The 17,681-nt window shown below is 35.5% G+C and overlaps 1 protein-coding gene across 1 annotated transcript; it reads right to left on the reverse strand.

The window, feature by feature from the left end:
• Positions 1–3,857: 3,857 nt before the first annotated feature.
• LOC118663041 (olfactory receptor 52Z1-like) lies at positions 3,858–4,829 on the reverse strand. Its single transcript, XM_036322323.1, has one exon. It carries the CDS (start codon positions 4,827–4,829, stop codon positions 3,858–3,860), a length of 972 nt encoding a protein of 323 aa, XP_036178216.1.
• Between the last annotated feature and the right edge of the window lie 12,852 nt (positions 4,830–17,681).

A 17,681-nucleotide genomic window follows, 5' to 3' on the forward strand; every position in this document is an offset into this window, starting at 1 on the left:
AGTGATGGCGAACCTTTTGAGCTCAGCGTGTCAGCATTTTGAAAAACCCTAACTTAACTCTGGTGCTGTGTCACATATAGAAATTTTTTGATATTTGCAACCATAGTAAAACAAAGACTTACATTTTTGATATTTATTTTATAGACTTAAATGCCATTTAACAAAGAAAAATCAACCAAAAAAATGAGTTCGCGTGTCACCTCTGACACGTGTGTCATAGGTTCGCCATCACTGGACTAGGTAGTGCCTCTAAATCTGTCTCTGGGGAAAAGCTACAGTTCAAATACTGAGATAACATATCCTTTGGATCTCTGAGTTTCAAAGTCTGATAACAAATTATCAGTCTCTCCCTCATATAAAGGACTCTTCTCACTTCATTTTAAAAACAATTTTATTTTTAGAGCCAAAGAGGAAAGGAGAGAGAGAGAGAGAGAGAGAGAGAGAGAGAGAGAGAGAGAGAGAGAGAGAGATTTATTGTTCCATTTGCTTATGCATTCATTGGTTGATTCTTGTATGTGTGCCCTGATTGGGGATCAAACCAGCACCTTTGGAGTATGGGGACTATGCTCTACCTGAGCTACCCGGCCGGGGCTCTTCTCACTTTATTTAGCCAACTCACAGCACCCTTATTTTAAAAATATATATTCTCTCTGAAAGAGGATGTCAGTTGTCCTAAGCCCCTCAGAACTCCTCATTTCCATTCTGTGTGGCATTCTGTCTCCCGTAGTCATTGTTAACTAGCTGAAGATTTAATAGTCAAGGAACAGAGGACAAAAAAGCCTCCTTCAGAAATTTCTGGGCCAGAGCTCAGTGATACTGCATTTGGCAGCTAAGCATAGACAGCGATCTTCTGACTCTGTTCAGCATCTACAGATTCCTGGCGCCTCAACCTGAAGATTTCTTTAACATTAAGGCTGTAAATTTAATCATATTTTGTTCCTCTATCATACATTCTGAATTTGAAATTGGCATTTCTTAGTTTCCCATTGCCAAATGGGAGCATAAAAATGTCTCTAGGACACTTAATTGTGAATTCTGTTATCATGCTCTAATCTATTGATTCATTCCTTGAATAATTTGCCCTTGAATCAGAAACTTCTTTTTCTTAATATATTTTTATTGTTTTCGAGAGGAAGGGAAAGGGAGAGAGAGACAGAAATATCAATGATGAGAGGGAATTATTGATTGGCTGCCTCCTGTACACCCCAAATGGGAATCCAGCCCGCAACCTGGACATGTGCCCTGACCTGGAATCGAACAGTGACCTGCTGGTTCCTAGGACAATGCTCAACTACTGAGCCATGCCTGCTGGGCCAGAAACTTCTTACCTGCTGCAACTTCTATCAACATTTTATGTGACTTCAGTATCTAGGATGGTGACCCATTCCAATAATTTTTCTGAGGATTATTGGAAGCAGGCCTAGGTTGTTTGGTGGACTGGGTTCTTTAATGTATTTATTCAGAAAAATTATCATCATTATCAAAACAAAAAATACATAATAAGTAAATATTGAATACATCATATGACACATTTCATTTAATTATCAAACCAATGAGGAGGGTACTAAAATAAATCCATTTTACCAGTTGATTACCGAAATACAGTGTCCCCAAAAATGTATATACACACTTTGAATAATTATAAAAGCAGTGTTTATTAAAATATATTTCATTTTCAAAATTGCCCTCTCCACTGTTAAAGTGTGTATACATATTTTTGAGACACCCTGCAGTTAACATAGAATGCCAATTTCATACAGTTAGTGTGTGACAGACAAACCAGAATTTCTAATATCAAAGTTTTTTAACCCCTAAAATATATTTCCTTGTTGAAATAGAAATGAATAGAATATATATTTAGGCCAAGGTAATTATTCAGTACTCCAAGGGTCAAGGAAATAACCTTTTCATTTCTTACACTGAATGTTGAAAATGCGGATATTGTTACCTGCATCAATTAGTATTATTGTGATGAGTAAATATAGCACTGAATATAAATTTTACAGCAAAATATCTAAAGTATTGTAGAAAAATATACCTACTTTGAATTTTAAAAAATGTGGGGGTGAAATCCAAATATTTTGAAGATAAATCAAGTGATTATTTAGCCTAATACCACTAGGCACAGATCACTTGTATTTTCTGTCTTCTTTCCCTTCCCCCAAATGAAAGCCATATAGGAAAGCCTATTCACAGCTTTCTTTTTTAAAAGAGGGGCACACGCGTGTGTGTGTGTGTGTGTGTGTGTGTGTGTGTGTGTTATAAATAAACAGATTAAACATCTAACCTTCAAAAGCTTACAAATATTCAAGAGAACACCTCAAAGTTGTTTGTTTGTTTTTCATTCTCATTCTCATGGCATTGTGCTAGGCCTTGAGAAGGAAAGATTATAAAAATATTTTCTACATATGAACAATTAATGTACAGTCTAGAGATAAATTCATAGATATTACATTTGACCTGATTACAGTCATTTTTATGCAAGATTCTGTGTAAATATCCTATTTAATTTTCCATTACCTTTTATTTTTGTGTCCTGGCTATAAAACTTTCCAATCCTTTAGTCCTCTAGTGAACTAACTATTAATATCAGGATGCTCCTTGATGATTTGGGTCTAAAATCCCCAATATGTAGAAAAAAAAGTCTTAGCTTTTAAGTTATGTGGTTGTAGGTGGGATATTTAAATGTTGGATACTAATTGTTTATTTTAGTACTACCCATTAATTCAAAAGATACATATCATATTGTATGTCTATCACATACTTTATGAGTGATAAATCCACACTAGTAACTAATTTTAGAGCTCACATTTTAACTTAATAAATGAGTACAGAGAAAATAACTAAAATATGGTGGCCTTATTCTCTTGGTCCAAATATCAGCTGATTGTAGCAAGAGTGTTTTTATTTCCATGTCTATTAAAAATTTCAACTGTCTATTAAAAAGCTGAGCGACTCACCACTCTCACTACCCAGCTTTGCACACACAAAAATCAGTCTGGGTTAAAACTTGAACTATATTTCTCTTTTGTTAGTTATCTTTTTTATTCTTAAAAATAAAATGCATGATAATGGATTCCTGGGAGAGTTGAAAATATCATTAATTTATGTTTCACTTACATTTTTTATTAAATTTAGTGGGGCAACATGGGTTAATAAGATTATATATGTTTCTGTATTTCATTATTTTTTAGTGGCCTAAATGAATTTATCATCAGAGCTCTTGATTGCTTTTATTTTTTACTTTATGTTTATTGTTGACACTAGTATAAATGTTCCCGTATAGGTTTCAAGTGTATAATTCTGTTATTCACCAGCGGTATGTTGCATTGTTTGCCCATCACCCAAAGTCAAATCTTCTTCCATCACCATATATTTGACCTCCTTTATCCTTTACTGCTCCCCAAACCCCCCTTTCCTCTGGTAACCACCATACTATTGTCTGTGTCTATGAGTTTTGTTTGTTTTTCTTGTTTGTTTATTTTTAGCTTTCAGTTTTATACCCCACATATGAGTGAAACCATATGGTTCTTAACTTGTTCTGCCTGACTTATTTCACTTAGCATGATATTCTTAAGATCCATCCATGTGGTAGAAAATGGCAGTATTTCATCTTTTTATGGCAAGTAGTACTCCACCTCACATATGTACTACATCTTCTTTATCCAGTCATCTGCCATAGAACACTTTGGTGTTTTCATGTCTTGGCTACCATGAATAATGCTGCAATGAACATTGTGGTGCATATATTTTTGAGAATGAAAGTTTCCAAACTTTGAGGGAGGGTAGATGCGCAGGAGAGGGATTGCCTGGTATTATGACAATTCTATCCTTACCTTTTTAATGTATTCTTTATTTTAACAACATGTGCTGATGGGGGAGAAACGCAAAAGTACTCGCTCTTGAATCTGTTTTGTCTTCACCCCATAAATAATGGGGTTGAGCATAGGGGGCACCACTACATAGAGGTTAGCTATTAGAATGTGGATGTGGTGAGGGATGATTTTACCCCCAAAGCGATGGACAAAAAATGAAAAGAATGCTGGAGCATAGAACATAAGTATGACACAAATGTGGGAACCACATGTACTAAGAGCCTTACATCTGGCAGCCCAAGAAGGTATCCGAAACACTGTGAGAAGGATCATTGTGTAGGACACAATGATAAACACTACATCCAGTCCTGTAGAGAGTAGAGCCACAGCCAGACCATAAATTATGTTGACATTGATGTTGTCACATGCCAATCTAGCAATACCCATGTGCTCACAGTAGGAATGGGAAATGGTGTTTCTCCCACAATATGTAAGTCGGTATACCAGGAAAATAAATGGAAAGCATATGATAAAGCTCCTGATCACAGCTGATATGCCAATCTTCCTAATAACCGAGGAGGTTAGGATTGTGGTGTATCTCAGTGGGTAACAGATGGCCACATAGCGGTCAAATGCCATGGCCAGGAGAATAGCAGATTCTGCCACAAAGATGAAATGTATGAAGAACATCTGAGATACACAGCTACCAAAGGATATATCCATGGAACGGAACCAGAAGATTGCCAGCATCTTGGGGGCTGTTGCTGTGGAGAGCAGGACATCTGCTAAGGCCAGCATGGAGAGGAAGAGATACATGGGCTCATGGAGATTGCACTCAGTCATGATTAAGAAAATTAGAAAAGTATTGCCTACAACAGCCACGATGTACATAGAACAGATAGGGATGGAGATCCAGGTGTGTGAATCTTCCAGTCCTGGGATTCCAATCAGGACATACCACATATCCTGGGGATCGGTATGATTGTAAAAGGAAGGCACCATCTGTGGCTGCATATTCCAGGCCTAGTACCTTTACTGAAAGACCATGGGGCACAGCCTTTGGCTGAATGATATCTGATCAAATGGTTTTCCCCCCTAATATATTCTTCTTTGTGAAAGAATAAGGAGATGGATTAACTAGCCTAAAAGTGCACTCTGACTCCTTCCATGGAAGAGTTAAATATATCCTGGGAAAAAAAGTTAACATTTCATAAGTTCTTAATACGTTATAGTACTTTATGTATATTAACTTATTAAATTTTCATGATAGACTGTTAAAAAGACTTTTACAGTAATCCATGACATGGATACTGTCATTATTTCTATAGATGAAAAAAAGAAAACATCTTTTAGACCTTCAGCCTTTTGCCGGTCCCACTGGATTCAAAGTCAGGCAGGATAAACTTGAAAGCTCTGATCTTAATGACCACTCAATACTTGCTATAAAAATAAAACTAGATATAAACATGTCATTGAATTTTTCATTGATCACATCCCTGAGTAAACAGACAGATGTGAAATTGAATTATACTGCTGATGGAAGAGGAAAAGAATAGGTGTTGACAAAATAGATTTCAAGAAATATGGTACATATGCCCTTTTCAACATTGATTTGATGCTAAGCCCTGTGCTAGGCATTGAGGACACAGGTGAATTAATTGATCCCTGTCTTCCAATCAATACATCCCTTAAAATTGTAGGACTGACATTAAAAACTATATTTTTAATGCCAAATTGAGTTGGGTTCTTAAATGTATATGATTAGCATGTGGTGAAGGAAAATCATTTTAAACCACTTGGGTCACTGATTGAAAGTCAGACAATATACTTTGTACTTCCAAAGACCACCACAGCAGCAAATCACTTAATGCTTTCACATTATAAAGCAGGAGTCTATAGTTCTTCAATAAAAGGAAGGGGAGGTAATTTACTGATTACTATTTGTATAAGTTCCCAAAGAATGTAGACAGAAGGAAGGGAGATGTTGGGTGAAAAGTCAGGCTAGGAGATACAACATTAGGATAAGCTGTCAAGTGTGTTTGTACACATATAGACATAGATATAAACCAACATGTAGACATAGGTACAAAATAAATGGATGAGAAGTGGCTCCCATCCTCCCCCAGTCTCAATTCTCAATAAAAGTTAGCTAAATATCTTATTTTTTAAGGTTGTGCATAGGCTTCAGAATGACTACCTTTTTATTTCTTGATTTTACTGCAATCCAGTGTATTAACCATTGTACAGTATAGTTTTACTACCTTTACTCTTATTTTTATTAAGTCTTCAATATCATAATCCCTTTTTTTATATGATTGAAAAGTTTGGCCTCTGTTTTTTTGTTATAAGTTGGAATATATAATACTCAAATGGTCATTCTACTATTCTTTTATATAAGTTGCAGTGTAATTCTTTTAAAATAATAAAATATATTAATATGCATAAATATATGGATCTACTTTAATTATATAAATTAATTGTATAACCATTTAACATATAGCTATGATTAATTGTTTGAAAATTTTAATCGGCTTTTGATGCTTCAGGGAGTGGGAGAAAGGATAATTTTGAGTACACCTATACAGACCTATGACAGAGCCATATATGTGAGTGTAGTGCAATTGTGAAGGTGGGGCTTATAGTAAGAGAGGTTTTATAAGGACATTAAGGTTGGATGGGCTAGAAGGGGCCAATGGGGGGGGAAAGGGGATATATGTAATATCTTCAACAATAAAGAGTTAAAAAAAAAGATTGGGGAGATAAGAGTCTAAGTAATAGAAAGAAATACAGAAATGTAGATGGGAGGGAGGAAAATAAATTTTGCAAGTGTTCTTCCAACTCTAATCTGTTTTGTTTTGTTAGGTTTTAGCATTATCACTTGTGATTACCTAACTTATAGGTCTGGGGCTCCTTGTAGCATTAATTTATAATATTACTAATGGAATATTCTGACTAAATCTTTAATAGATGCATGGAGAACTGTGTGGTAATACAAAAAGTGTGCTTCTAGGGCCACATAGAGTTGAATTTAAATACTGGCTAAGTCATATTCTGGCTGCATGGCCATTTAAAAGTTAGTTAATTTGTGGTTCAGTTTTTATTTGTAAAATACCTAAAAACAAGCACCAATTACAAATGTGCATCAACTCTGAAGTTAGTATTTAAGGATGTTCACTACATAAACTAGATATGATTCTATTGCCAACAACATATGCAATTAGGTCACTAGCAAAATTACCATCATTAAGACTAAAAATTTCATTTTCTGGACGTTAGGCTTATGAGCCAGTATACAGAGACTGAACTGGTTTAGGATATCCACAAAAGCCATGGTTTGTTTTCCCATAGTGAGCACATGATACCAATTGATAATTTTCACCCCAAAACTATAATTTTACTTTTATAAGGTACAGGAAGTTTAACATACTGATAATGGACAGTTGGGCTTAGAAATAGAGTATTCTTGCCCTATCACCAATGTAACATCTTTGTTATATAGAAAAGGGAGTTAAATATCTGAATTTCAGCTTTTTCTAGCCCAGTACCTGATGTATAATGAATATTCAGTAAATTCTATGAAAAATAATCATGCATATATGTATGTATATGTATTTATGTGTCCCAAAAATGTATATACATTATAACAGCTGATAGCTGTTAAGTGAAAATGAAGTGTATTTTTAATAAACACTACTTTGTAATTATATTTATAGTGTATGTACATTTTTTGGGACACCTGTATATATACTTTATCTTTAACTACTAAACTTGTTAAATAACTGAGCCTTGTTTTTAACTACTGGAATATAAGTTCAATGTATACAAAGACTGCATTCAGATCTGCATGTCAAAGAAAAATGACCATTACATTAACATATTCTAAATGAAAAATACGTGTATTTGTGCTCTTTGCAGAGGTCCCATTTAATAAAAGAGCACAAAGAGATACTATAATTGCAGGTCAAGTTCAGAGTTAAAGTCATGTCCAAAGCATCATAGATCAGGGTTAAAGAAACTGCAAGATGATTCAGATCCAGAAAGAATAAGCAGCTTCTACAGTTTCCTGATTTTTTTCCCCTGGTGTCTTTAACTATATGTCTTCACTAAGCATAACTCAGTTTACTTACCTTTAGTTTCTAGGATCCTGACAGTTGAGTGGAGAAAAAAATGAAAAGCAAGATTTTCACAACACAAATAGGAATCTGGAACTCTCTATTTATACCTTCTTTTAGGCATCTCTCAGGAGCAGCATCTTCAGTCCCCGGAGGATTGCATTTTATTCCTCTTCTAGAAAAGAGATGGCCTCAAGCTGGTTCTGGTACATAGTCCTCAGGGAGAAGCACCCTTGCTTTCTCATCTACAATTTATTCAGGTGCTCCTCTGGAGAGCATCCTCAGACACTCAAATTAAGACATGCAACTAAATTCCAAGTTTCCTTTACACGTCAGAGACTCGTGCTACGGCAGTACATGGACACATTGGCAAATACAAGCTTTCAGTGCCATCTGTGGAAGAATCGTATGCTCTTAGAAGGCTCCTAAAACTGCATTCTGTCATCTTATTTACTTTGAAATGTTTAAGCTGCTGAGCTTGGTCACATAGTCAGCATCTGAGGGGTTCAGAAATTCTACCAGCTACTATAAAGATCCCTTTCATCCTTTGAAACACATTTTAAAAGTTTTAATGTGGGTTACAGTTGGAGGAAAAAGGAGATAGATACAAGTTCCACTATACTAATGGGATTTAAAAAGATATATATATATATATATATATATATATATATATATATATATATATATATATATGTATATATAACATCTGGTACAACATTTTTGTCTCTTCAGTGATTAATGTGGTTGTACTCTTCTGTTTTCCGTAGAGTGAATTAAAAGGAGCAATGATAAGTACAAAAAAATAAAATAAAATAAAAAATAAAACTGACTCCATGCAAATGAAAGAGATTTGTGGAAAAAGGAATGCTTCTCATTAACTTCTTGCAAATGGAGCCTCCCAAATAACCCTGATGTGCTCGTATTTAACAAAGACTTCCTGAAAGCTGCTTTAACCTATATTAGCATTGGTTCCCTATAAATGTAATGACTGACCATCAGCTGACCTCGATTGGATGATCAATATCAGACAAATGGCCAAATCGACCAGTTACCTAGACATGTTTGTAATTACTGGCTGAGAGAAGCTATATGTTATTACTCAAGTGTGAATATTGTCTGGAAAGAGAGCCACAAAATGTCCCCTACATTTCAAATGCTTTATATCCAAAGATATTGAAACTAAAAATGATGGTTTATTGAATAGCTTCTCCCAGTGGTTTTAGGTATAAAAAAGGACAAATACTTATTTTCCCACCTATCCTTGGAAAAGAAATTAAGGGAATCAAAGCATAGTAGAGGAAAAGAGACTGAGGAAGAAGAGTGAGAAATTAGGTGACAATAGAAATTGGTCTCTACATCTGAGTTCCTGATGGTGACCAGAACAAAGAATGGGAGGCACAGGTTGAGGCTGTCGGCTCTACTTATTCTGATACTTTTCAATCTGGGGACTCTGCAGCCATGGTTATCTCATCTCTGAAGATTTTTGTTTGTTTTTGTTTTTTATCAAAAGGGTTTGTAGATAATGATTTCAGATACATATTTTCTTCTGGATATAGTTATGTTTCTTGATAAATAAGTTTGGGTAGATAATATTTTAAATACCAGAGGGCTGTAAATTATTACTAGTTTAAAGCCCATTTCCAATAATATCCTATACAGATAGATTAATTATTGCTTAAGACCTTCCATACATTTAGTCTCTCTTATAGAGATGTCTCTGGACCATTATCTGAAATACTTGGGTCAGATTTTTAGGAAAGGAATTTTCTAGATTTTAGAAAAGTTACATGGTCATATTCTTGATATTAGGTAACAATATTATTGGGGTATTGATGAGTCCCTCATAGACAAATAGATTGATATTATTTCAACAAACATAGAATATTTAACTATGCAAATACCCTCACAACAGTTTATATACGGTTTTGTCATTGCTTTAGGTCAGCTTGTGCAGCCAAAAGCTTCAGATTTCAAAGTTCCACAGATTTCAAAAGATTGAATAAGGGATTGTAACTCTGTAACTAAAATAATGGTAGAAATTTCATGGGCCTTGGTTTTCTTTTCTGTAAATTGAGGATGATGAAGTGGTTGGGATTTTTCCTTTAAATATGCTTTAATATTTAAGTTTCTCTAAGATGACCTTCCATAGCTGTTTTATAGGCAAGAGAGATTCCTGAATGCTAGTATATCAGCCAAAAAGTGTGAGAGAGAAAGTCTAATGAAAGCCTTCACCTCACCATAGGACCTAAATAAGAAGAGACTAGAAAGGGATCCCCTGTGCTCCACCTCTTCATTCCTGCCTGCCTCCCTCCCTCTCCCTGAACCCCTGACCAACAATTGACCTTTACACTCTTTTTATGATTTTGCCTTTTCTAAAATGTTACATAGTTAAAATCTTGTAAATATATGTAGCCATCTCAGGATGTCTCCTTTCACTTAGCAATATGCACTCAAGGTTCTTCCATGTATTTTCACAGCTTGATAGCTCAGTCTATAAACAAAGAATATTATATTGTATGAATGCACCACAATTTGTTTATCCAATCATTTTAGTTGCTTCAAATTTTTGCGATTATACATAAAGCTGCTATAAACATTCATGTGCATATCTGTGTGGACGTAAGTTTTCAGCTCATTTGGGTAAAATATCTAGGAGTGAAACAGCTGGATCACATAAGGCTAAGTTTAGTTGTTGTTGTTGTTTTTTAAAATATCTTATTGATTTTTTACAGAGAGGAAGGGAGAGGAATAGAGAGTTAGAAACATCGATGAGAGAGAAAGATCGATCAGCTGCCTCCTGCACACCTCCCACTGGGGATGTGCCCGCAACTAAGGTACATGCCCTTGACCGGAATCAAACCTGGGACCCTTCAGTCAGCAGGCCGACACTCCATCCACTGAGCCAAACCGGTTAAGGCCTAAGTTTAGTTTTGTAATAAACTGTAAAACTCTTCTCCAAAGTGTCTATACCATTTTGCATTTCCACCACCAATAAATGAGTGTCCTTATTGTTCTACATCCTCCCCAGGATTTGATGTTGTCAGTGTTTTGAATTTTAGCCATTATAATGGGTGTGTAGTAATATTTCATGACTGTTTTAGTTTGCATTTTCCTACTAACAAATGATATTGAACATATTTTCATATGATTATTGCCATTTGTATATCCTCTTTGGTGATGTGTCCAGATCTTTTGATCAATTTTCAACTTAGTTGTTTATTTTCTTATAGTTGAGTTTTAAGAGCTCTTTGTATATTTTGAATAAAAGTCCTTTATCACTTAAATATTTTATGCCAGCCTATAGCTTGTCTTTTTATTCTCTTAACTTACTATGAAATCATATATATATATATATATATATATATATATATATATATAATTTTTTTTTTCTGGATACTTGGTGGATACTGTCAACTTTTACTATGTCTATTGTTCTAGGAAAACTCATATAATTTTCAAATTCCTAATTTTAACCAATTTCTCTTATTTTTATCTTCCCTATATTTCTAGAACTTCTATTAATGAGTTTTTGGTGTTCTTGGATTGACCTTATATACTTTATTTCTCCAAGTTCCCATATTTAATATTAAATTATTTTGTTCTGCATTCTTAAACCTATCTCCTGAGACTTCTATTAATTTTTATTTCATCTCTCATATTGCTTAATTTCAAATAATCTTAGTGTTATCTAATTGCTTCTTATTAATAATACTCTATTCCTATATCAAGGATGTAATATGACTATTTCGTTAAGAGTATTATTTATGGACTTGTCTTCATTTTTAAGTTTTATTTTCTGCTCTAAATAAAATTTTCTGCACTCAGTTAATTTTTAAAATTTGTTTTGGATATGTTATTTTTGTATTGGTGTATTTAATCACAGCCCTGGTAATCCTTTGCTGTCCCTCCCTATTTTGTGGTGAAGGACCAAGAATTTAGTAGGGATTTCTATGAACTTGGTGGGATTTGTTATCTGGTCAGTCACTTTGTAGGTTGCTGAGAAAGGAGCCTCCCCAATACTCAAATGCCAGTACCTGTTTGTCTTTTCTTTTGAGACAGTTTTTACTGAAAATAATCCCAAAACTCTTTAATTGTGGAATATCAGTCTGATTAGTATTTTAGGAGATAAATAGGAAAGTGTTTTCCATGAACTTCAGCATTCAATATGTATTATTTTACCTAATTCCTCTATTTAATATAATATATAACACCTTAGTCCTTGTATTCTTTGTACCTAATTCCATAAATATGAATCATATTTATCTCATTTATTATTATTTTTTGCCAGACTGAAAAAGAAGTGGGTATCTGGATACTTTTGTTAGGAAATCTCACACTGACGTTCACCTTTTCTACCATGCTCAGTCCCACACTGAGTTTTTTCAGGGTTGTTCTATGAAGATCATTTTTCTTCTCATTAGTATTCCCTCCTGTAAATACCTGGAATTCATATTTACCTATCTTGTTTTGTTTTTTGAGAATACTATGTAAGATTTCTATCTCTATAAAATTTGTTTTAATAAACACCACTACCATTTCCTCTCAGTGTATCTGCATGTACAACTACAAGTTTATTGGATTATAGAAAGTAGCAGAAATAAACTTTTCAATCTTCCAAGTTTACATGTAAATTGACACTTTAATATTCCTTAAATTTGTATTGTATTACTAAATTAAGCACAGAAATGTGCATAAATAAGGATACAGATTGATGAATTGGCACACAATCAACAAAAGCTTATGAGCAACACTCTGAACAAGAAAGAGAACACCACCAGCATCCCAAAACTAGCATAGATTCTGATTCAGTAGGGCTGGACTGGAGCTTGAGATTCTGAATTTCTTTTTTTTTTTTTAATATATTTTATTAAATTTTTACAGAAAGGAAGGGGGAGGGATAGAGAGTTAGAAACATCGATCAGCTGTCTCCTGCACACCCCCTACTGGGGATGTGCCCACAACCAAGGTACATGCCTTTGACCAGAATCGAACCTGGAACCCTTCAGTCAGCAGGCCAACGCTCTATCCACTGAGCCAACCTGGTTAGGGCAAAAGATGCTGCATTTCTTTAAGCTACTGATGTGCTGAGGGTACAGAACCAGAAATCACACTTTTAGTAGAAGAGCTTTAAGACACCAGTTGCCACTGCAAAGGAGTTCTTGACTGGGTTGTTTTGTTTGTTTGTTTGTTTGTTTGTTTGTTTTCAATTTCCAATGGAGTCGTTGTAGAAAATGGATGTATTTTGGTCTCTATTTATTACTCTAGCACCATGGTTGGCAAACTGCGGCTCGCGAGCCACATGTGGCTCTTTGGCCCCTTGAGTGTGGCTCATCCCAAGCCTTAGGAGTACCCTAATAAGTTATTAACAATGTACCTACCTATATAGTTTAAGTTTAAAATATTTGGCTCTCAAAAGAAATTTCAGTCGTTGTACTGTTGATATTTGGCTCTGTTGACTAATGAGTTTGCCTGCCACTGCTCTAGCAGATTCTCCTCTTTTCAAATAGTGGTCACAAATATCCTGGGGAACAAACACACAGCCTCAGGTATAAAATCTTCTGAGTCTATTTAACGCTAAAATTTTGATAGAACTAGGAAAATTAGTCAGTATAGTGTACCATGAGCATCTCTTTGTGGATTTATTATGAGCAGATTATTTTTTTAAAAAAAATATATTTTATTAATTTTTTACAGAGAGAGGAAGGTAGAGAGATAGTTAGAAACATCGATGAGAGAGAAACATTGATCAGCTGCCTCCTGCACATCTCCTACTGGGGATGTGCCCGCAACCCAGGTACATGCCCTTGACCGGAATCAAACCCGGGACCCTTCAGTCAACAGGCCGACGCTCTATCCACTGAGCCAAACCGGTTTTGGCTGAGCAGATTATTTTTACTATAAGCTTGTTTCTTCACTTCCAAGAATCACTGATCTTTCCCATGCTGGCCCTTAGCTTTTTGATGTGGGGGTAAAATCCAATGGAGGCTAGACTTGCTGATTTCCTGCATCCTACTGTCACCTCACCCCAGCCTATATTCTTTTGAAGGAGAATATAGGGGGCAACCTGGGGGGCGGGGGTAGCAATCTGAATCTGTGCCAGTAACCAGTATCCTAATGCACATTATTGTTAGCCTATAATTAAGTCACTGCCCCTTCCTTAGGCAATAATCTGTTTTCCTAAATACTCCCAATTTACAAGAGCCACAAATGAAGAATTTAACAGCTTAGCCAGAGGAGAGGGAGGTCACCGGCACCACCCAGGCCAGGACTTTAGCTATAATCTTACTTCCCATTCTAACTAACTTAAGTAGGGCTGCAAAAGCCCACCACAAGAGCCCAGAAGTTAGGAAACAATTTTAGGAATATATATAAAGAGTAATCTCATTGTATAAGGGGGTTCAGGCTTTGGATCTTCAAATACCCTGAGCCAGCAGCGCTTTGAATAAAGGTTTCTTTTTTTTCCCCCTGAATCTCCGAGTACTCATTGTGTATTTTCTGGTCACCTGGTAAATTCTGAAGCACTTTGGCATTCTCCTTATTTGTTCTGACTTTATTTAAAGGAGCAGTGCACAATGGCATGACAGTTTGCCTATAACAAAACCAAAAGGAGGAGAATGTGTATTTCCCTAAACTCACTGTGTTCCTTTGGTAGTGTTTCCCACTCAAGCTGGACTGTAGCCTTTCAGGTTTCATAATGAAGTCTGGTCAACTCCTACAAGGTTACTGTTTCTCACCGGCTCTCCAGGCCACTACTTTGACAACAGTGTCAGGACTTAATTCATGAATGAACGGTTTCCTATTTCATAAAATTGGCTTTCTGGAATCTATGGAAGAATGTTTCTGCCTCGTTTCTCAAAAGACTGCAAAGTGCTAGATGGTGCTTTTAACACCTGTGATACGTCTATCTATTCTCACTGTCAGGACCTGAGTGGATGACTCTGAAATGGTATTTCCTCCCTAGGAAGAAGTGTAGTTATTTTACCAGTTAGCTCCCCATGATAGAAGCTTCCAGAAAACAATTAAAAATAAAAACTTTATAAACCTCTTCCTTTCTGTGTAAAACCTAGTAATCATAGGAAATTTACTTTCATCAGCTTTCTTTACTCATCTTCCTTCCTTTGGTTGACCTCCTTCCATTTTGCCATGAATTTTAAACATTCTGAAGTTCTTCATAAATCTCATCATCATACTAAAACTATATAGTTCTAAACTAAACTATGATTTCTGAGAATACACCAGATATCTTCATGCCTATTTTTCACAGCCATTATTTCCAACTATGTTGGTTTTATAAATTGCCATAATCTAAGGTACAGACACTCATAGTGTAAAATTCTCAGATGAACCCTCATATTCACCATATTAAACATGACTCTCAGACCAACCACTCAGGTGTGTTGGATATATAACTCTATTCCTTTAACTCAGCATAAGTTCATGTTGGTACTTCCATCATGCCTGGCAGGTGGAAAATATATCCTACTATTGCAGAGGTCCCTGCCTCCCCAAGATTGAGTCAGCTCTGAGGAGAGGTCATTATACAGTATCAAGGCATTGAAGGGAACTTGTCTGGTTATTGAGCAACATGTGCCCAAAGATTATCTGTGAGACACCTACATGACCTTTACAGCTTCCATAGCTAACTGCTACTTTCGTCCTAAAATTGATCCATACAAATCTTATGAAACTGGCCATGTTTCAGTCTGTCGATCTGGCCCATGCAGGTATCCATCATCATTAGGGCACTTAGTACAATATCTGACATTCATATTAACCATATTAATTACAGTACAGTTATTTTGGTTCTGTAGCAAGAGGATAAATCCCATTCAATTAGCAATCAGAGTACAGTTATTTTTCATCCCCATGTTAGACACTATTTTAACTCTGGTATCTTTGGCTAACTCCTCATTGATTTCAGAAAATTTGCTCTCTTCTTCTAATTAACTCCCTGTTCTAACCCCAGAGTCCTAATTTATTACCATGTGGATAATTTTCCATTTTTATTTCTGGCAAAGATACTTTAGTCTGTTCAGGAAATGTAGTCTGTTCTGGAAATTAAGCCAATATTTTTCTTTTTGAGACAGAGTTAATAAACAGAGATGAATTAATTGAATGAAATACAGAAAGGAGAAAAAGGCATAAATATAGATTATTTTAAATAAAAGTTTCAAATACATATGTTAGATTTATATGTAAAAATATTAAGATATACTTGCTTTCTTGGTGTAAAATTAATGCATTAATCTGTTGAGTGTTAATACTTTCCACCTTATGTACCTAAGAGATTATAGGAAGATAAAACCAATTACTTCTCTTTATCCCTATAGACAATTAACTGATTCCTTTTTTTTTATTTTCATAAACTCAGGGTCAGTCATAAGCACACAGTTTCATCTGTTTAGGACATTGTTTGGGATTTAAAAGCAAAGGATTCAGAGAAAAACCCACTTCCAGGTACATATTACATATAACAAAACATAAGGCTCTCAATTTAGAGTAGATGTGGTAAAAGTTAAATTGCAAGTCGTATTTGATTGTATGTTCTTTTTATATTCTATACCTGCACTGCCTAATACAGTGGTCTTTTAATATTTAAATATAAATTAACTAGAGTTAACCAGAATTTGAAAAGGATTTGCACAGTTGTACTATGTACATTCCAAGTGCTCAATAGCCATACGTAGCTATTGATCTACTTATTCTATATTATAGAACATTCCCATCACTTTAAAAAAATTCTGGTTGGACAATTCTGGTCCAGATAGTAACCACAATATTCCTGTGAGTTTGGAACTTTTTTCATTTTGAAGATTAATTAACTATATCTCAGAGAATTAAAGAAGCTACAAGTTATACACTTGTGAAACTATAAGACCTAGGATTTGAATTTACTGCAAAGAAAATACTTGAAAAAATATTTTGGGACACTTAACTACTTTCATACTTTCTGAATGTTATTGTACTTGTGGAATAACTTATGTGAGAACCCCGCAGAGGGATCCCACTCCGTCCCACCGACCGACGGCGACCCCAATCAACCACAGGAGACGTCCCTTGATGCAAACTGCAAGAGGTTTTATTCCAGCGCGCGCTGGGGCTCAGCTCATACTCACGCAGGAGCAGAGGAGATGGGCGCCCAGTCAGGGGTTTTTCATCTTTTTATATGCAAAAATCACACATCAGGGAGGGGTGGCATGCAGGAGGGTAAGAGGAGAACAAAGGAATTCCAAAGGGGTCTGGTTTGTGTCTTGATAGGGATAAGGCACTCCCGCTTGGTGTTTTTACAACCTGTTTATCTCAATGGTTGATTGAAGCCTGCCCTTTGTTGGGGCTATCTCCTGGAACCTCCTCAGGGAGGGCGTCTTTCCCTCTGCTCCTATCTCTAGTGGGGGAGGGGGGAGCCTGGGGAGTTGAACTAAAACAGGCAATTAGGCCTGACAGCTGGGCCTGTGCATTTTGTAACATTCTTTTATTCTTTCACTTACATATGTTTTGTTTTGCATAAAGCAACGGTTGATAGGGTTTTTGAAATGTTTCAGATGGAGTCACCCACCTCCAACGCCAAGAACAACTCATTTCCAGGTCATAGATAAAAATGGAACCTGTTTGTAGTTCATCCTCTGACTACATGTAAAGTATATTTTAAAATCAAGAACCATGGACTCAGGACGAAAGCTCTAACGCTAATAAAATTTATTTTTGTGTACTTACTATTGTTGTCTCTTTTAATTTCTTAAAAAACCTGAGTATC

The sequence above is a fragment of the Myotis myotis genome, unplaced genomic scaffold (genome assembly GCF_014108235.1).
Source record: "Myotis myotis isolate mMyoMyo1 unplaced genomic scaffold, mMyoMyo1.p scaffold_m19_p_10, whole genome shotgun sequence".
NCBI classification, from domain to species: domain Eukaryota; kingdom Metazoa; phylum Chordata; class Mammalia; order Chiroptera; family Vespertilionidae; genus Myotis; species Myotis myotis.

Excerpts from the sequence above, each read along its gene's own strand:
- LOC118663041 (XM_036322323.1), bottom strand. The coding sequence starts at position 4,829 with ATGCAGCCACAGATGGTGCCTTCCTTTTACAATCATACCGATCCCCAG.